The following is a 21,887-nucleotide window of genomic DNA, read 5'->3' on the forward strand; positions in this document are numbered from 1 at the left end:
CCAGCAGTTTTGGTGGCCCCAAATGAAAAAGGACATTTCTGATTTTGTGCAAACCTACCCAACGTGCCTCATAGCCAAGAGAAGGGGGGGGCAAAGTGCCGGGGCAACTACAGCCCCTCCCTACGCCCTGGTCGATGGTGTCAATGGACTTTATTGTAGAACTGCCTCCCTCGCAGGGGCGGACAGTGATTCTTGTCCTGGTGGACACTTTTTCTAAGCAAGCCCACTTTGTCCCGTGCCGAAAACTGCCCATGGCCAAGGAACTGGCCTATTTATTCTTCCTGCACATGGTCCGGGTCCACTCATTCCCCGATAAGGTCATTAGCGACCGTGGGCCGCAGTTCGTTGCCAACTTCTGGCGGGAGTTTTGCAAGTTGGCGGGGATGGAGCAAGGATTGAGCTCGGCCTACCACCCGTAAACCGACAGACAAAGCGAACGGGTGAACGGGCTTCTAGAACAATATCTAAGATCCTATATAAATTTCCAGCAGTCTAACTGGGTGGAGCTGCTGCCATTTGCAGAGTACGGGTATAACAACAGCCTTCACAGCTCCACCACCAAAACGACTCCCTTTCGGGCGGTGAATGGCTACGAGGGAAAGCCATTCCCTTCACTGCCAGGGGGGGGCAGGCGATTCCAAGCCCACAGACTGTCAGCAATGGTGGGGCCGCCTGGAAAAGGCTTGGAAAGTAATACAGGAGAATCTAGAAGTGGCAAAGAGGGATTACAAAACCCAGTTTGACAAAAAGCATAGCCCAAGTTGGGACTTCAAAGTGGGGGAGACGGTGTTCCTTTCGACCAAGAACTTGCCGTTGCCACAGACCTCCAAAAAGCTAGCATACAAGTTCCTGGGACCTTTTAAAATAAAGAGGGTGATCAACCAAGTGACTGTAGAACTGGACTTGCCCAAACTGTTTAGTAAAGTGCACCCTGTTTTCCATTGCAGCTTTCTTCGTCGAGATCTGGGTGGGTCGAGGTGGCACCCTTGTGGTCTGGAGCCCAAGCCCATCTTGGTGAAGGGGCAGAAACACCATGAAGTCAAGGAAATCCTGGACTCTAAAATCCAAAGGGGGGTGCTTTACTATTTAGTGCGCTGGCGCTATTTCCCGCCCAGCTGTGATGAATGGGTTAAAGCCTCTGATCTAAACGCTCCGCAACTGCTTAAGCAATTTTACCTACTGCACCCAGACAAACTCCGAGCGAGAGCTTAGGGGGGGCAGTATGTGAAAACTCTCACATGCAAAAGTAGCCTTTGTTTTGGGAATTGGGGATAGAGGCAATTGCTTTGATGTAGAATGTTAAATACCAATGATTTGAACTGTTCTCCATCAGTTCCAATGCCTATCAAGCTGGAGTAACTCTGGAGTATCCAATAAATGCAACTTTGTTTCAAATAACAAGCCTGCTTATTTGTGAGCTTCAATGAACCTCTGCCTGACAGGAGTGGCATGGCAGTGGGTGCACTCAGAGGTGCTCGGAGTCTGCCCTCCCTTCCTGCACTGCCCTCAGTGAGTCTCAGGCTTTGGGATGCTGGTGACCTGACAAACCCATGGGGAATATATCTCATGTTCTGATGCAAACGATTATGAATTTCATCAGTATTTCTAAAATTAGGCCCCTGTAAGATTGTGATGTTCCAGACTGTTTTGGATCCCTGTTAGGGGAAAAACTGGGGCATAAGTATTTAAACTTATAGAAATAGATGAGAGTCCTTTATTTGGTAAGATAGTTAAACATTTTAATCATGCAGTTTTGCATTCTGAACTCTATCATTATAACTGATTGCATCAATTTACTTCTTGCATAAAATGTAGCATCTAATTATAAATCAGTACCTAGCTACATGATCTGATGTGGATGGCTCAAGTTTGCCTGACCTTGTTAGATCTCAGAAGCTAAGCAGAGTTTGCCTTGGTGAGTAACTGGATGGGAGGCTGCCTGGGAAGTCCAGGGTTGCTATACAGAGCAGACAATGGCACAAACCATCTCTGTTTGTCTTTTGCTTTTAGGGTTGCCATAAGTTTGCTGTGATTTGACAGCACTTTCCACCATCACTCAAGCACATACAGTAGAGCACTTAATTCACATATGCTGCATATGATACTGCTAGAAAAGCAACTGAAAATGATTTGAGATTGCATGAAGCAGGGTTTTATTGTTCATTCACGAATAATTAGTGTCATCTGCCATAAATTCCAAATGTATCTCTGCATCCATTTCTCAGACCTATCCATTTATCCCTTGTGTTGTGCATTTATGAATATTGTTCATAAATGCACAACACAATTTATAAATACTGTTCATATATGTTCATGATGCTGATCTATGCCCCACCTAGTTGTATGAATGCATCACTTGATGTGAGTAAAGATGTGCATCTTCATTTGGTATCACTAATATATTGCATGTGACTGGGCGTACACTACCAGAACTGGACTGAGGTCCCTATGTTTGTTTGTTTGTTTGTTTATTTATATATTTATTTATTCATTTTTCAGATTTGTATTCCCTCCCTGCAAGCAGGCTCAGGGTGGATCACAGAAAAAAATTAGGCTATTCAACAAACTTAATCAATAAATGATTAAAATACATTACACAGAAGAATAAAAACTGTTGGTTGCGCACACAGTCTTCAGAAACTGGAGCTGCTGGACTCTGATGTTTGTTAATCCTGGCCATGTAAAAGTGGTGTCTTCAGCAGGTGAGGCCGACTTTTTTTATTGGAGCTCGCTGCCTCAGCCAAAGGCCTGGTGGAACAGCTCAGCCGAAGACCTGGTAGAACTTTTAATATTTTCACCCTGTTCTTCCCCAGTATTCCAAGCTGAGTTTCTTCTTTCCAATTTTTGAATAGGAGCCTACTGGTTTGAGACATCTTAAAATTCTGTAATATGGTCCATCAGGCCTTCATGTGTTGCTCCCTGTTTTAGTATGGCATCCAGCACTTGTTTATCAGGCTGATTCAAGGACAGTGCAGCCAAGTGCAGCTTAATCTTCTGCCTTAAGTACACAGATCTTCATAAATCTACTTTGTACACCTAAATGGAATAAAGCACATTTAAAACTTTCAGAAGAATGTTTGCTTAGTAATTACTTAAAAAAACCTTTGCAAAGGCAGTTTGATTAGTTAATGCCAGATGGCTTCGTGTTTCTGCTTGTTCCACGGAAGTTACTGAACTTTTAAAAAAGAACTCATTATTTTAACAACACGTTTACAACAATGTCAAAAGTTTATGACTTACCTCCTCCTTTACCTTATGAGGAAATAGATTAAAACCTCATGTTAATCTGCTTTATAAATAGCACATAGGTTGCTTTAAAAAAAAGATTAACTACATTTTGCAGTGTTCTTAAAAATGCAAGGGCTGGATAAGACACTGAAAGAGAAAGTGAATATGGCTGGTTTCATTTGAGGATTTTTAGTCATCTTTGTGTGACTTTAGACCCATATAGCAATTAAAATATAAGCAAAACTGTACTAGTTTCTGGACATTGGAGGTATTTACTTTAATTTTGTGCATGATGAATGGCCACTGTTCCAAAATGTGGACCTGTTGAATCTGCTTTGGTTTGAGTGAGGATTAGAATGAGGGAGTTGGTCAATGTTTGCTTAGTGTTGTCAGTCATCTGAAGTAGTTGCTGAAGAAAAGACAGGTGGGCCAACAAATAAAGACCAAGACTGTCACAACCACTAATTACTAATATTAACTGTTGGTAACCCCAAAGCTCTACAAAATCATATATAGTCAATGCAGCGTTACATACAATTCATATACTATATTTATATCTGCATAGAATACATGATTGCTCAATCACGTCGGTTTCATTAATATTCATAAATAGTACATTCATACAAAATACAAAACTTATAGCAGAAGTAACACTAATACAATATAATCCTTCAAAGCAGAACTCAGTCCAAGCTTCAAGTACTTGCACCTTCCATAATCAGTTTATATTGGTAGTCTTTCAAACTGGACATAATAATGCCCATTTTTTTTGATAGTGATAAGGCAGATGAAGGCACCACTTCTCACTGTCCTGGCTGGCGATAGTTTGTTTCCCCAATGACTTTCTCCACGTTGGGACAGATTACCAAGATTTACTCATATGTTATATATATATATATATATATATATATATATATATATATATATGTACTGTAGCACAAAATTCATATCGTAAAGAGCAAATCGGCTGTTTCTTTCATCTGCACAATTTCATGTCCATTGAAATGGACATGAAATTGTGCAGGTGATCATTGAAATGGACATGAAATTGTGCAGTTCCTGAAGTTTGGATTGAGTTTCACTTTGAAGGACTATATTGTATTAGTATCACTTCAGCTAAAAATTGAAATTTTGTATGTATGTACTATTTATGAATATCAATGCAATTGATGTGATTGAGCAACCATGAATTGTGTGCAGATATAAAAATAATAAGATAATTGTATATTTATACTGCATAGACTATATGTGATTTTGTAGAGCTTTGTGGTTACCAATAGTTAATATTAGTAATTTGTGGTTGTAACAGCTTCAGTCTTTATTTGTTGGCAACTCTGTGATCACATCCCCTGCCTATAGGTTTGAACCTCCAGGTGGGGGCTGGAGATTTCCCAGAATTATAAAAGACCAGTTTCCTTGGAGAAAATGGTTGCTATGGAGGGTAAACTTTATGATGTTACTAGGAGTAAGGCCCGTTGTGAGGAAAAATACAACAGACTCTAGAAGGAGGCTCTGGACAAGTGCCTTCCACCCTTCCCACCCACCCAAGTGAAGGCATTGACTCTCCCTCCCTCACCTCAATGGGAGCTGATTTCTGCCATCTAGAGAGCAATTATAAATCTGAGTGATCACCAGTAGTTCCCCAGGAAGAAATGGCATTGTATCTGTCTGAGATCCTATCCCGCCTCAAAACCCACCCTTTCCAGGCCCCATCCCTTAATGGAAAAGGGTGGGCTATAAATTAATAAATAAATCTCCATGAATTTCCTAACTTGGAGTTGGCAACCTATCTCCTTCCCTTTATCTGCCCCTCTGACTTCAGGTTTTCATCACCTTTCTCCTCCCTGCAGCCTCTACATAAGAAAATGAGTCTTTCTTCACAGTAGGAGGGAGGACCACAGCAGTTTACATAATTCTCCTCTCCCCTCATATGATCTGAACAACCCTGTAGGCAGGTTAAGCTGGAAGTCTGTGACTGGTCCAAAATCACCTAGTCAGCTTCCACAGCAAGAACCCGGGTCTGACAGATCCCACTCTGAAGTCCTAACTCCTGTGCCACAGTGGCTGTCGTAAGGTGGCTGCTGCTGAACAGTAGCAAGCAGCCAGGCATAGGGTAGCTAACCTCCAGGTGGAGCCACCCCTTTATCTGCCCCTCTGACTTCAGGTTTCCATCATCTTTATTTTAAAGGGTGTCCTAATGTCATAGAATATGCACATTTACTGTGCAGTCCTAGGCACAGAGACACTTATAATTCCATTGAAATTAGTAGGCTTAGAAAGATGTAATTGTGCCAGGGCTGGACTATAAAATAAGCTGTTCTGTCCAGAATCCTACTCATTTCTACTCATGGGGGCTTACTCCCAGGAAGGTGTTCTTAGGACTGCACTATAAGCATGATAGTGCTCTATCTAAATACTTGAATGAAACCTATGAGCTTCCCAGTGCTAAAGAAAAGATAAAGTGTATAGTTAGAGGAGTTCATTGTAGTGATGGTTCAGTGGAATTTACTCCCTAATAAATGGGACAGAATTACAGCCATGGAGATCCTTAAAATCTATTCTGGATGACTACCAGAAAACTGAAGCTGCCTGTGTAAATGAAACATAATCTGGTTTCAGCCACAATGGAATATTGTTTGTAAAAGAGGAGGTTTTTGTAAATTTTACCTTCCCTGATTCCCTTATTGTTGGTTCTTATTACAAGTGGATTGTCAAGAAATTGTGTAAGCTTCTTACTCTCAGTGATTCTGGCAAAAGCAACTGTAATCCTTTATGCAAGTGGAGTTAATGAGTACTGGGAATGATTACATAGTGGAGAAGGATCCAAATTGTTTGAATAGGTACCCTGCTGACAGCATTTCTGAATAGCTCTTCCATTAACCTGCAATTTGGAAAGCTGCCATTTCAGTTTTTTTTTTTTTAAAAATAGCTACATCAAATGGTTAAAATGCAAATTCAGAATTCTGCTCAGTTCTGAGTACTCTTCCTGAATGGATAGTCTGACTTCTCAGCCAGTTTCGGCAGATGGTGAAGTAGGCATCTGGTAGTTACATTTCAGTAGTTGAGGAACATCTGCTACTGAATATTCAGAGCAAAGCAAATGATAAGTGATAGAATGATACTTATAGAAACCTTCTTCAGCCTGGAAAAGGGTGAAGAGTAGGCTTAGACACCTCACGGGGTAGTGACTATTTTCTCTTTTTGGGATTTGTGTAACATGTACACTGCCCTCCACCTTTTCCTGTTTAATAACTGTCTCATAGCTTTTATCTGTAATCACCTCCAAGACCTATGCAGTCACCAGCCAGGTCCAGGTCATCATGCCCTTGAGGTGCTGGCAGTGCCACTTGGGTTAGCTTGCTTCTAATCTGTCCCACTAAACACAGCCATTGATTCTCCTGCCCTTTTTGTTCACTGGCACCCCCAGATCTTCATCGTTCCCGATCTAGCTTCTGACATTTCTTGGTGGAAGGAACAGTATAATCTTGTATCCAATTTGCCGATCTAATGTGGATTTATTGTGCCTCCCATAAAAGAAAAATAATATAAGCAAAGCTGTCTGTGAGCATCAGAATTTGACCAGCAGCTGCCCAAGATATAAAGAGTATGTTTGTAGACACTTTTACCATTTAGAATATTTTTGGCACAAACAGCAGCTGATGCCTGTTTCTAAAGGAGGGAAAAGAAAGAACATGAGTGAGACTACAAAAAGTGGCAACTGCTGTTCTTAAAAGGTTGATTTCATTATTTTATTTGAATGTTTAGATCACCAGTCAAAAAGCCCTGAACATGTTTATTCGACCATTAACAGTATGTATATTGACATGGACGTGGCTTGATTTCAGATATTTCTGGATAGGTTCCCCAGTAAACAGTCTCCATAGGAAACACATCTCCTTTAGTGCCATCCACTGATTTCAATGGCATGTGAAGGCTGTAAGTTTGCTTAGGAAGTCTTAAAGGACTTCTTCAAAGTTTTTAATATGGTGGAATCAGAGATATCATTCTATTTGTTATTGGTCCCTGAAAAAACTTTTAAGCATATTGGCTTTCTAGGATCTTTCAGAAAGCAATATTAGGAGACTTTCTCTGCTTCATAGCTGTGGATGCAGGACAACTAGGTCGCACGTAAGCCTTATAGGCCAAGGAACACCACCTGCCCAATTTCTGAATGGAAATGGAAGGATACCCCATGACAGCCGCTGTTGAGGCCGCCCCAATTCTAAAGGAGTGGGTCCCAAATCGCACCCCAGACAACCCCAACTCACCCAAAGCCCATGACGTTACTGCCCAAAACTGATGCTTCATCAACAGGCTACCATTTGAATGTATAAACAAAAACCCCTCCATGGGCCCCCTAACTGCCAAATAAGCAGCCAACGCAGTAACTGGACACAGCTCAAGCTCTGAATAACTACCCAACTCGAGCACTGTACCCTTCTGCAACTGATCCGTCTTAGAGCGATGGACAGTGATGACTGCCTTACCCGCAAATAGCTGCAGATCCCTTAACAACAGAGCCTTACCAGAAACATTGTTTCTAGACTGTGCCACCAGCTCACTTACTCTAAGAGCCCCCCCCCAAAGCTAACAAAGATGCAGTGTGAAACAAACATGCTTCAAATTACGAGGCACATACCACGTCCCATACCACGTCCCAAACCCTATTCAAACCCTGCAGAAGCAAAGGAGACACAGGATTCTGCGTATCAACCCTGGGACCGGACTCTCTGGCCCACCCCTCCAGCATCTTTCGAATACGAAAGTCAGCTGTTTCTTTCCTATAACCCAGCGCCTTACTGACAAAAGCCAATGCAGACAGGTGCCCCCTAATGGATCGCACGGCCAACCCCTTACCTCACAGCAAAACACAGTAATGGAGCAAATGCTCCACCGGGAGGGGCCAAACCCTGCAATACCCTACCTCAGCCCTAAAGTCTTCAAACTGCCGCATAGCCTGTTCGTAAGACTTCCTGGTGCTGGGCGCAATGGCTAGACCTATCGCTCTGCAGGCCTCGGCTCTCCAATCAGCCATAGCTCCTGGGGCTTTGGCATTGGCTCTCTGTTGGCATCTGGGGCCAGCTGACGAAACCTCTCCATCTGTTTACGAGGTAGAGCATCAGCCACCCCGTTACTCACCCCAAGAACATGCTTGGCTAAAAACAAAATGTAAGCCGCAAACAGTGCAGAGTGAAGGCCCTCACCAATCTCATAACCCGGCCAGATTTGGATGAAAGAGAATTAATGCCGTGGACCACCACCATGTTATCACACCAAAAATGGACAGTGTGATTGGCCATATCCTCCCCCCACAGTGACTAAAATAGGAAAGAACTCGGAAACGTAAGATCCTGGTTCACACCAACCTTTACTCAGGAGTCAGGCCAACTATCCGTGCACCAATGTCCACGGAAATAGACTCCAAAACCCAAGGAATCAGCAGCATCAGACATGACCTGAAGCTCAGCTTCGAGCCTCATGTCGTCCCTTCAAAAAGAGACTCCATTAAAAGACTCTAAAAATTCCTGCCAAACCCTCAAATCATCCCTTATGCTGCAGGTGATTCTAGTTCGATGCTGAGGCAAGCGTACCCTGCCATAGCATCGCACAGCCTTCTAAGAAAAGCCCTCCCAGGAGCAAGCACTTTGCAAGCAAAGTTGAGGTGCCCAACTAGCTGCTGCAACTCCAACAAAGTAACCTTCCTTTTAAGAAGAAAGGTAGAAATCCTAGACCTCAGCTCTACTATTTCTGAAGAGGCACCCTAGACAACTGCGCAATAGTGTCACTCTCAATCCCCCAAAAGGTCAACCTCTGGGTCAGACCTTCAGTTTTCTCAGACGCTAAAGGAACCCCAAGCTCTGCCGCCAGCTCAACAAAGCCAGACAGCAACTGCCCACAACGCCCAGTCCTCTCGGGACCCACAAAAAGGTAGTCATCCAAATAATGAACGACATCCTGCAAACCCACTTTCTCCCGCACAGCCCATTCCAAAATGTGCTGAAACGCTCGAAAGCCAAACATGACACAGAGCAACCCATTGGCAATGCTCAAAAGAAAACCGTAGAAGTTCAAAATCATTGGGATGGACAGGCAAAAGGCGAAACGCAGACTTAATGTTGCATTTTGCCAATTCTGCCCCCACCCCGTAACGCCTCACCACGACAATAGCCTGGTCAAAGCTGGTGTACCTAACAGAGCATAAGTGCTCCAGGATCCCATCATTCACAGACTTCCCCTTAGGAAAAGACAAATGGTGAATCAAACGAAATTCACCAGGCACCTTTTTAGGCACCACACCCAAAGGTGAGACTCTAAGAGTACTCACTGGAGGATGTGAAACAGGACCCAGTATCCTTCCCTCAGCCAGCTCTTTTGCAATCTTGTCCCTAACGTCCGGCTCCAAGCCCTGAACTGACTTAAGGTTTCCTGACATAAACGGAACTTGAGGACCCTGAAAAGGGATCCTAAACCCAACTTTAAAACCTTCTAACAAATACAAACTATCAACCCTTTGAGGGTACCTTGACAGCCATTGCTCAAGAGGTCACTCCCTTATCGAGCTGGGCCCCTTTCTTAGCTGGAAGGCACCTCTGCTCCCGCCAGGTTTCTTCGTATTTTTACGCCCACGGCTCTAGGGCAGTTGTCAAATGAGTGGAAACCACCACACATGGGGCACTCATGCTTGAACTGGCATGCCTTCCTATTACATACCCCAAGGGATCCAAATTCCCAGCAGAGCATGCAGGGTTGAACCACCTGCCCTGCTGCACCGCGGGGAGAGCCTGATGAACCAGCAGCGGATGTGGATGACCTACTCACCAAGTAACCACTATCAGAGCGATCACCCAGATTAGGCCTAGCCGGGAACATAACCTGCAGCCAAAGCTGCTGATGGATCCGATCCCACTGAAGGGATGGATACAGGGCAGCCCTCATCCTAAATTCCTGGTCATATGGTAACCAGGCTGGTCCACTAAAGGCCGTATAGCCTTTATAAATTATGTCCAAATACTGGAACAGGGATGCTGCCCGCCACGGCTGCGCCCTCGCAATCACCCTGGCATAAATACAGAACCCAGGAAGCCAATTAGCCCAGGTCCTGTCCACCTTCCGTTTTTTTCAATTTTCCCTTCTCTTTCTCATCCAATTCTTACTTGTCTTTTTTCTCAACCTCCCGAAAGAGAAGAGAAAAAATATCTACGTACTCCCCTTTTAATATTTTTTCCCTAGTAGCGGGAAGTAAGTGGTCCCCCAGTGGCAAGGCAACCTCCCCAAATGGCAAAGCAGTAAAAGGCACCATCCCATATGTTGAGGGTGCCCCCATAAAGGAACCAGCCATTCCATGATGCCCTACGCCTGGGTACACACTAGGAACGCCTTGGCCACATGGCCAAGCCCAATTCTGAAATGCGCCCAACATAGAGGAGGCAGGTGCCCCCGCGCTTGACATGGAAGCACCCTGCCCAGCCGCCGAAGCAGGCCCCATGCTCCCTATGGCCAAACCTGCCCATGCCCCGCCTGTAAATTATCACCCAACCTACCTCCGAATCCAGCAGGAACCAATGGCAAACTGACCCCTGATGCTCCAGCCACCATCAAATCCACCTCCGGACCGCAAAGGCCAGCGTCCCTGCTAGGCATGACTCCACCAGACCTGCCCTCAAGAATAGAAAGCCTGGTGAGAATACTCGCCTGCTTACCCTTCTTAGATTGCCTCACACCATCCTTCCCACCTGGAGAAAGGATGCCCGCTGCCTGTTCCAATGCTCTCAATCTACAAGCAATATTGGAATCAACCACCATATCACCCTCCTCATCAGAAGAGGATAACAGTGGTGGTGGCCTTTTCGCAGGAGCCTTGGGCGCCTTAGGCACTGGCTTTTTTCTTTTGGGCTTGCCCAACCCTTTTTCACCAGCCATCTAAATAGCAAGCACAAGACCACAAAATGGCCTCCTGCAGCTCCACTCTAAAATGGCTTCCCCCTGGAAGAAGAAAGGGAACTCAAAATGGCCACAAAAGCCTCTGCTGCACACCAATGTCTCCAGTGGGAGAAAAATGGGGGGGGAGGGGGAGGCTCTCCAAAATGGTCACCTGCCAACCGCAAGGGCAATAATAAAAAACCCAGGTTGCCCCACAGGCCCACACCCTCAAAATTTAAAAGGGGAAAGACCAACCCCTGGGCTCCACAACCCTTGTCCCAGCAGACCCCAAACCCTAGGCAGACTCAGCCAACAAGAAGGACAACGCCACATCCTCCACCGCCTCCGATGCTGCCGCCAACCCGCAGCACTGCAACCAACGCTCCAGCCGACGCTTCACCCATTGCTGCCCAGTCAACTGCCCCAACAAACCCCGATGTCCAACCAAAAACAAAAGAAAAGCCTCAGTCTCAGCCGATCGTCTGCCAAGACGAAGAAGCCGATGAGGAGCGCAGATCTGACAGACTGTCAGATCCCGCCTTTTTCTCTGCGCACCGAAATGGGCGCCCCTTGACTCTTCCCATCCAGGGAAGCAAACTCTGCTCGTGCAGCCTAGCAGCTACGCTGCAGTCTGCAAGCATAAGATTGTGGCTGATTGAAAATCTCCATGTTAGCCAGAATGCACAGGTCTGCTGTGACATTTGGGATGGCTTGTTTAAAAGCTTTCCTGTGGACAAGGGAGTTCTGCAAGGATATTTATTAGCCTCTTTTACAGGGGTCATTTTGTAGAAAAAGAGGTCCCAGAACTCATTAGCACAACTCATTTGCATATGCCACACACCCCTGACATCACCAGAAGGTATACTAAATTATATTACCTAAGCATCTGCCTTAAAATGCTTCTTGAATTATAATTACAATAAAACTTTACTCCATCATGCTTTTTAAATTGCTTTTCCTGTGTGGCCACAGTGGTGTAGCAGTGGAATAACGAGGCCACACACTTACTGATTGAAACGAGGTTTTACTATTGGTACCAATAACAGGGTCCAATTGAGCAGCAAGGCTCCCAAAAATACTGAACCCCTCGTACACTTCTCAGACCATCCTTTTTAAGCATAAAGCAAGCTCATCAAGCAGGCCCTCCCCAGTTATCTGATTCAACATTCCTCTGCCCCCTCTTCTAGTACTTTTCCATTTCCCCCTTCCCTTCTGCCTTATCAGCTTTCAGCAAGTAGCTTCCCCACTAGGCCTTCTTTGTTATCCAATATACATCTGCAACTCACACCCATTGGAGGCTGTCTGCTTCTATCACATTGCATCAGACACCCTTTTTGCTTCTAAAGGCAAGAGCATATTTTCATTTATTATTATTATAGGAGTATTCATTAATTATTCAGGGGTCCCCCTTCAGTGGCATGAGGAAGATTTCCATCTGTCTGCTTTATATGTTTTGGTTATTTTCCTATTTTCTGTGGGGGGAAAGATTAGAAAGTTTGTTTGATCGTAGAGTTCAGCAAAATTCTCATAGGGGGTTTGAACAATGGAGCCCAGAAACAAGTGGGGTTTTTTTGGAGGGCAGGGAGTAAGAAAGAAGGAACACAATAAAATTTAGATGTACCAGTGCTCTGCTCCTGTGAGCTCCTGCCGAAAATGAGACCTGCTCCTTTTAAAAAATTATATTAGGGTTGCCTGGTCTGATGATCATTCCAGCGGGGGAGGGGGAAGAACTTTCCAGGAGTGGGGCCAGAATGCTGCGATCTGCTGACATCACATGGAAGTGACATTATCATATCAGTAACACTCTGGTTTTGGGGCTAAACTCTATAGTAAAATCATCCTCAAACAATGGAGTTTTGTTCAAAAACCAGAGTGTCACCACATGACATAGCCAGTGTGATAACATCCCTTCCATGTGACATCATTGCATTGTGTTTGGGGGTCAGCTGGCTGGCAGCAAGCAGGAGCCCGAAAATCTATTCATATTTTGCTTCTTGAGGTGGCCATTTAAATTCAATTGGAAAATTAATATTTCAATCTTCCTTTAATTCATTTTCTTCATAAATGGGCTAATGTTCCTAAATGTGTAGCTGGAGAATTGTTATGTTCCAGTTATCGATGGAGGTTACAGCTGGGCAATTGGCTTTCCATTACGAAGTTTGTTTTGTTTTTACTCTGGATATTTAGGTCCAAGCAAATTCTTTCAAATCCTCTTAATTTAAGATTTTTGACCCAAAATTTCCTCTCATTTGGCCTGAGTCCTGACATTATTCGGGTACTTGGTCCTGCAGCTGTAAATTCCTTTTTTAGGAAATGTATCCAGGAGATGGATTATTGGAGTACATGCTTTTGCACCTGTAGAGTTTGTTCTTTCTTATTTTTTCGAATCACCCTGTCCTGATCACTATCTTCTTATGCCTTCCATTTGTCTGCCCCAAATTATTTTAGAGCACAGCCCACCCCCAAGAGGTAGATTAATGAGGTCCCCCTTTTCAGAGCGTTTGTGTGACTATTTATGGTGCATATTTTATTGGAATGCCTCTTGCATGTGACTCTTATAAACTGACTTTTAGCATACTATTTGAACATTTCCTTTTAACCTCACTATAGGATAATCTCACTCCTTTTATCTGATAGATCTCCTAATATTACCTTTGGTATTGCTATTTTTTTTCTTGTTTGGGCATAAAATCTCAAAAAATTATATTTACCAGAGAAGGGTGCATGACTGCTCAAGATATTTGATCAAAAAAGCTTTAATCAGATGAAAGGAAAGAATGTGAGGGGTTTCAGCAGGAGAAGGGGACGGGGCCCTCACAGCATGGTTGCACAGCAAGAAGCACCGGTCACTAGGTGGGCCATAGATTTCCTGAAATACTAGCTGTGAAATCTACCTTTAGTTTTGCCTTCGTCATAGATCACATATCGTTCTGATGCAGACTCCCACCTAACATCATGTTACCTGTAGTCTCTGCATTCCAAGTTACTTATTGTGCTGGGTGGAAACATCTTAATTTCAAGTTTTTCCTTCAGCTAGAAGAAATCATGATAGCTTTGAGCAAGACCTGCACTATTTTTTGGTCTCTGTGTGTGCAGGAGTAGATATGGCAGGACCTAGTGATAAGTGGACTGACCCATGATGTTGCTGACACAGCCACCTCTCCAGTTCTCCCAAGATTAGAAAAACTTCAGCAGGGGTTACAGATTAACTGAGAAGCATGAACTATGATGGTACAATGGATGTAGATAATACAGTTTCAGAAAAGCTCCAGCAGAAATAAAAGGAGACACGAGGATAAAGTAGATTGGCATGTAAAACTTCAGGTACATCTTTTATCGTTTGGGGTTTTAACACCCCCCCTCCCCAAATGGTTTTTTTCTTTTAAGATTTCAGATTTTTCTACAAACCCAGGACATTTTTCAGGATTGTAGAAAGATCTATCTTGTCTCTTCATGGTTCCAGCCTCTGGATTTAAGTGTCCACAGATTTGGTCAAGTTGAGAATGAGGTATATTGACAAGTGGGGACTCATGGGGAACTCTCAGGAAAATTCTATCGCTGGTTCCCACTTTGTATTCTGGCTTCTGGACCTCCAGGCCACCTTTCACTACTCTTTCCTCTCTGTGCCTCCTGCTCCCATGTCACAGGTCAGGCAGAGCCAAGAGTGGGTTCTTTGAAAGCAATTAGAGTCCAAGCAAGGGAGGCCCAGTCAAGAGTCCAGCCCAAGAGTTCAGAGCAAAGAAAGTCATTACCAAGGGATTGTCTGAGAGATATTATAAAGCAGTCCTGGGGTTACTCAAAAGCAGGAGTCAAGCAGAGCCAAAAGCCATAGTGAGAAGCCAGTCCAAGGGTCACACGAGCAAGGCAGGTTCCATGACTGTGATCACCAAGTCACTAGTAGAATGTTGCTTCCACACCAACAGCCTCCATTGGCTGGTTTTTATAAGCATGCACCTAAGGGTCAAATTTGCAGACAACTGCTCAGTAGTAATTCTGCAACTACTCAAGTAGTTGGTATTGGGCCAGGAGGTGAGCACTCTGTCATCTCTCTTGTAGTTCTGCTCATAGCCTCTGTCTGCGGCACTCAAAGGGTGTGCATGATACTAGAGGGCTGGGATTGATCAATTTAGTTTCACTTTTTGACACAAGGCTGGAGACTATTGGTGTCTCTGCTCCAGCTGTTGGCTGTAAATCCTGACCAGCCTGCAGTTGGTTTTGCTGGCTTCTGCTGTCTCAGAGCTGGCTCTTCTCCTGAGGAATCCCCACTGAGCCCTGGTTGACCCACAACATCCCCTCTTTTTCCATCCACACTGTACTCCTCCCCTCCTTATTCCCAGCACTGGCCCCAACACTTGCCCTCTAGCTACATCCTCTTTCCTCAATCTGATCTCTACTGGCGGGGGGATTTATGCCCTCCTCTATCCCCCCCCCATTTTCAAATTTATTATTTTTTTTACAAATCTGGGGTGTCTTCTAGATTTACGGGAAAATCTTTCTTTTGCGTAAGTGACCCTAATCTACTGATTTAAGTATCCACTTCACTATTAGAATATAAGATACAAAACACAGAGAAACAGTTATGCATTTGGTGTGAGGCACAAATATAAACCTTTTCCAAAGTATAATATTAGTATCACCAGGACATAGATTCAAACAAGGTACTATACAGATGCAGGGCTTTTTTTGAGCAGGAACTCAGAGGAATGTAGTTCTGGCTGGCTTGGTACCAGGGGATGTGGCCTAATATGCAATTGAGTTCCTGCTGGGCTTTCTCTACAAAAACGCCTTGTGTGCGGCAATGGTGATATCATGGGGTGTGGCCTAATACGCAAATAAGATCCTGCAGGGCTTTTTCTTTTTAAAAAGCCCTGTACAGGACTTCCGGGGTTGGATCATGGAGAACTGAGCCGCTTCTCAAAAAGGGAGCGGACCGGAGCCTTTGTTCTGGACAGAGAAGGCGAATCCAATGCCTGCTGCCTACTTTTCTCAGTGAGGGAAAAGGCCAAGACATGCATGGAATATTCTGAGGGGATTTACTTTGGCTGACAAGGAGTCCCAGCGGGGTTCCTTTTAGGCTTTGAAGAGTCCCCATCGAGGAATTGCATTCCAGCATCTACAGAGGGTCTCCGTGGTCATTAAATTGACTTAAATTCATCAAGATTCAAGCTTTCTTTGGACTATCTAAATTTCTAAATATTAATTTTTGAAGAGGACGATGTTAAGAAGGTTAAATTTGGCTGCAAGGTAAGGAGATCTTTATCTTTCATTCCGGGACTAAAATCAACTTTATTTGAGATAAAGATTGAAATTTGGACTTAGCTACAATATTCTAAAGTTATAAACAAGAGAAAGGGGCAATTTTGAGAATTTTTGGAGATTTAGAAGCAAAGTTAAGGACTGAAAAACAACTTATGTTTGGAATGCTTGCGATTTCTGTAAAAAAACCCATCGTCACTGAGTTGCTGAGCTGGAGGACTGCACAGGAAGTGACGCAAAAATTGTATCATGAGATCTTTCAACCATTGAGAACAGGACTTCATGGCAAGAAAAAACAGGAAGAGGCCATTGGAAGAAGGGAATTTAAAGACCTCCTGGTCTTCTCTAGGACTTGCAAATCATAGAAAAATTGCGACGGCCATTAAGAGAAGGTCAACATAATTTAAAACTCTTAAGGAAAAAACGGGACTTTAAAAATTATTGGAGCCGGCAGATTTCATCACTACAGAGTGAAACATATTGGAATATATGAGTGGTATTAATTTTGTTTTTTTTTAGAGAAAGTTTTACTTTTATTGAAATAAAAGAACATTACATAGACAAAGAAAAAAAAAAGAGTTGGAAAAAAAGAGTTACATCAAAAAGCAACACAAAACGAGTAACACATAGCCTAGTAAAAAACTAGGCCACAAACAAAATACATGCATCCATCCCCCTTACCCAACCAAGCACACTGGGGGGGAGGAGAGGTTTCAGTAAAATAAAAAGAAAATTTTTCTGGTTATAATTTCACAATTATTTCAGCTATACTTTACATAAGACAACTTAAATAACTAAACATTAATCTTTTCATTAGACAATAATTGTGTCATGTTTCAATATAATTACTCCATATCAAATCCTTTACTTTTAGCCCATTTGTACACAGGTTCCCATTCCTCCTGACACTTCTGTACATTACCATTTCTTAGTCTTGTAGACATCAGGTCGGCTTCAGCGGTTTCTAATAATTTATTTATAAACTCTTCTCTGTCCGGGGTTTTCTCACCTTTCCAATACTTAGCATATAATATTCTAGCAATTGTGATGATATACATTAACAGCTTCAGTTTTGTTACAGGCACATTCTGTCTACAGATGTTTAGAAGATATAGTTCCGGCACATGAGTTATTTGTGTTTTCAGGATTTTTTGAGTCCAGATGTTGATTTGCGTCCAATACTTTCTTGCTGACTTACATTGCCACCATATATGGAATAAAGAGCCTTTAACTTCTCGACATTTCCAACACTTGTTGGAGTACGTGGGGTAAATTTTTGCCAGTCTATTAGGTGTAAGGTACCACCTATATATCATTTTGTATAAGTTTTCTTTAAGATCTGCTGGTTTTATCAACTTTAAGTTCTGTTTCCATAGTTTATCCCATTCCTCTAAATCTATATTATAACCAAAATCTTTAAGCCAACGAATCCATGCTTCCTTCACCACTTCATCACTCATCTTAATTTGTAGCAGCCAATCGTACACCTTGGATATCTTCTTCTGCTTGGATTCTATAATCAAATCTAGCTCAATTTGTGTATTCCCAAAGCCTTTCTCTTTATCAGCCCGGAATCTTGATCTCAGTTGGCATTGAAGCCACCAACTTAACTTACTAATCTCTTCTTCAATCAATTCATTTTTGTCATTCAGTAAGTATGCATAGTCCTGAGGGCTGTCCCAGTTATACAAATTAGGATGAGTCAAAGCTTCAATCGGTGATAGCCACTTGGGAGTATAAGTGTAGAGTGGTATTAATTTTGGTGGCCTTTTGGAGAAAAAGAAAATTTTAAAAGGGCTTGAAAAATCACGGGCGGCATTTTGTGTATTTTAAAAACTTTAAAAATTAATATCTTGGCCTAGGAAACCCTGAGAACGATGATTTTGAGTGCATTGAAAAGAGAATCTTCCAATCTTTAAGATCCAGTGGTTTATTTTTAATCTGGAGAGATCAACCTGAAAGCTTATTTTGGCAATGAGGGGAGTGGAATGTCGGAGCAGAGGCTGCCAAAACAGACACGCACAAGGACTGCTTCACTTGAGGAGGGAAAAATGCCAAAAATACAAGAACAACTAGATGCCATGGAGGCAAGACTGATCAAAGTGATGAAGGAGCTAATAACAGAAAATAAAAAGCAAGTAGTCAAAGAACTAGAGGTGGTGAAATCAGAAACAAAAAAATTGAAGATCTCAGAAAGGACTCACAAACAACGTTTAACAAAGTACATGTGGTTGAAAATAAGGTGAAAGATCAAGATTCCATGATTAATAAATTGCAGGAGAAAGCAGCTCAGCAAGATTGCAAGTTAATGGAAAACCAGATTTGTTTGAGAGGAGTGTCTGAAGATGAAGGTTATTTTATGACATCAAGAGGTCTCCAGACTCTTTTTTGTTGGGATTACAAATGGAAAGTTTTCCAAAACAAGATAGAACGATGGTGTGGTATCTGCTTTCAGCTGCAAAGACATTGTATGCGCAGCTATGGAAGCAAGATAAAATACCAGAAAAATGGGACTGGATTTTAAAAGTTATGTCATGGAGTGAAATGGACAAACTTACAAGAATCTTAAAAGACTATGATCTGGAGAAGTTTAGGAAGGAATGGGAGAAATTTCAAAAATATGTTGAAAAACAATGGAAAGTAAAGGGACATTTATTGATTTTTGATAATAGATGAATTGAGTGGAACAATGGACTAAAGTTTACAAAGGGAAAATTTTTTCTTTGAAAAATGAAGATGAACTTACAAAGTTAACTTTTCTTATTTTATGCTTTTATTTCTTCCATATTGATATAAGGTTCTAAAATGGAGATTCTTGATTTAAGTTACCTTGTTTCTTTTTTAAATTTTAAGTAAACACCGGTGGGGGTCAAGAAAAAGGGAGGGAGGAGAAGGGGGCAAAAGTGATGTATTGTTGTTATTTTGTATTATTTTAAAATTTTCTTGTAGATTTCTATAACAATATATTGCAAATTAATAAAATTGTTTTAAGCAAAAAAATAAAGCCCTGTTCAGATGTATGTAGGAATGGGTTCAGTTCTCCTTGGCTTGCATGTACTTTGAGACCTAGTAAATAACTTGTAATCTCTGCATCCCTGCTCATCAAGTCCTGGCAATAGATACACCCACCTTCTGTGCTTTGCCTAACATCATGAGAAATATGTCACCCCCAACTGTCTTATGCAATTGGAAACAATATAATGAAAGTTATCAAGAGTGTGTGACTGTGGTTGATAAAGAGGCTTATATCTACTCAGATAAATAATAGTGTTTAATAACTACTCCCTCTACTGGTCTTTATGATGATAACTTTATTAATATATCTGTATGATGACTCAGAAGAATGTGTTACAGTGCTCCATAAGGCTTTCTCCCACATAAGTGTGCATAGGACTTCAAGCTTGGAAAATAAGGGGCCATATATGATTTGAAAGCTTACCTTGAATATTGTAAAGATTATTTGGAATGATAATATTGTGTTGTGTGATACATATTTTTTTATTATTTTACTTGACATGTATATAACCTTCAGACCTTGTCTATTTGAAATTAATTCAGATTCGGATGAAAGTTAAAATATCCCATCATGAAAACAAAATATTCTGTGTACAATGATGTTTACATTATGCAAATTTAATACTTTAGTGCCCAATTTTAAACTTATGACACCTAATTGATGATGATTATTTAAAACAGAATCTTAAAATTGTTTCAACTAGTAACATTAACAGTGACACTACACAGAAGTTTTATAGTACCTTTTGAATATTCCGAGAACTTCACATAACCTGATCTCAGTAACCATACAAAAACTCTGCACTACAAGTCGGTATTATCTCCACACTGCTGATGAGTGTGGGGACTGGGCATGGAATTTTGAAAAGTAGTATCACTTTTCCTTTGAAACTTCCATTGTTTTGACTGGTTCTCAGTAATTTTCAGATCACTTTCAGTTCTGTCCTCTCCGAGAATGTTTATAATATTTTTGAGATGTATTATCCCAAAGAGGATGCTCCTTACCATGGATCAGGTTCCCTCTTTTGGAAAGTGATCCATGCTGAGGAGCAACCTCTTTGGGATAGTGCATCTCAAGAGCCTTAGCTTAGAAACTGTTTAGTAACATCTCCAATGTTAAGTTTTATTAGAGTTCAAATAATGGTTATGATGATTTGTGGTTCAAGATCTCCTATCACAAAACAGCTATGTGGGGAGAAATATCAAGAACTCATTCTGTAAACTAGCTGGTTCACAAAAGAACCCTGCTGCAAAGGTCTAAGACCAAAGATCTGAGGAAAGCAGCAGTGGTTGGGGCTTGAGAAGCCTCATTGGAAGTTCCTCTGACTTTTTCACTCAGCTAACAAGCAAGCCAGTGGTGGCAGCTGTTGTCTGTGTCTGCCTTCTCCACAGGGACTGAGAGAATTGTGCTGGTGCTGCAGGAAAGCCTAATGGCAGCATTTGCCAAGTACTAAAGTGGTTTTAGGGCTTTGATTAGGGAACTGGAGTGGCAGCAAGCCAGCCTGCTTCCTCATCTCTCTCTGTCTAACTTGGCTGAATTCTCCTCTTTCCCCAACAGTTCCTCAGTTAGAACATTGGGTATGGTTTCTGTAGACTACATCTTTTTGTGAATACTCATGGGAAGAAACTGTAATTTATATGCTATTTTCCAAAAACAAGTCCTGTGGCTTCTATGGTGGCTACTCGCAGATTGCACTGCATTTTATACTATATTTCTTTAATGCCTTCTTTTTAATTTTGTATCATACTCAATGGTCACTTTTGTTTGTTGAATCTATGTTTCTAGACACCTGCCCAATAACCAACGGTCAGTTTTATAATGCCAGCTGTACTCCTGGTTCAAAGTCTTCACTGTCCAACTACCTCTATGTTTTCATCCTGGGACAGCTGATACTGGGAGCAGGTGGAACTCCTCTTTACACTCTGGGAACAGCATTCATTGATGATAGTGTCCCCAAACACAAAGCTTCTTTCTTCATAGGTAAGTTTAAGTAAGCTGTATTTCTTGGAGTTGCCATTTATTGGTTACCATCACTCTGAGTACAAGTTTGAGTGCAAAATTTCTTGTGGTTTCTGTTTGTTTACTAAATGGTAACATCCTGGTGCTTAATGGGTCTTCACCTGGGTAAGTTGGAATAAGAATCTTTTAACTGTTATCTTTGAAAACTGAAGCATTATTATGTGCTGTGTTGAACAGGATTGCTATTATTGGCTGTGTAACCCTGGCAGAACAATTAAATGTCAGATTCTGAATGTTCCTATTAATACATCTGGACCACAACATAGTAGTCTGATTCTGCTAAGCTGGTGGTGGCTGCCTTGCTGCTTGTACTGGTGCAAGTTAGTGGATTGGTTCAGGGGTAATCTCCAAGCATTAGCCTCGCATGCTTCCTCTTTGCTCATTCTCCTCTCCCCACCCCACCCCTTAGCTTGCAATTCTGGTTTGGAAGGCAAGCACTAGTTATGAC

The 21,887-nt window shown here is 42.2% G+C and overlaps 1 protein-coding gene across 1 annotated transcript in view; it reads left to right on the forward strand.

The window, feature by feature from the left end:
- The window catches only part of SLCO4C1 (solute carrier organic anion transporter family member 4C1), a 77,721-nt gene that overhangs the window by 20,698 nt on the left and 35,136 nt on the right, over positions 1 to 21,887 (forward strand). Inside the window, exon 3 of the mRNA XM_060235640.1 lies at positions 21,206 to 21,400. Within this exon, the coding sequence (XP_060091623.1) occupies positions 21,206 to 21,400 (195 nt within the window). The remainder of the gene's footprint in view (positions 1 to 21,205; positions 21,401 to 21,887) is intronic.

The sequence above is a fragment of the Heteronotia binoei genome, chromosome 4, assembly GCF_032191835.1.
Source record: "Heteronotia binoei isolate CCM8104 ecotype False Entrance Well chromosome 4, APGP_CSIRO_Hbin_v1, whole genome shotgun sequence".
Classification (NCBI taxonomy): Eukaryota; Metazoa; Chordata; class Lepidosauria; order Squamata; family Gekkonidae; genus Heteronotia; species Heteronotia binoei.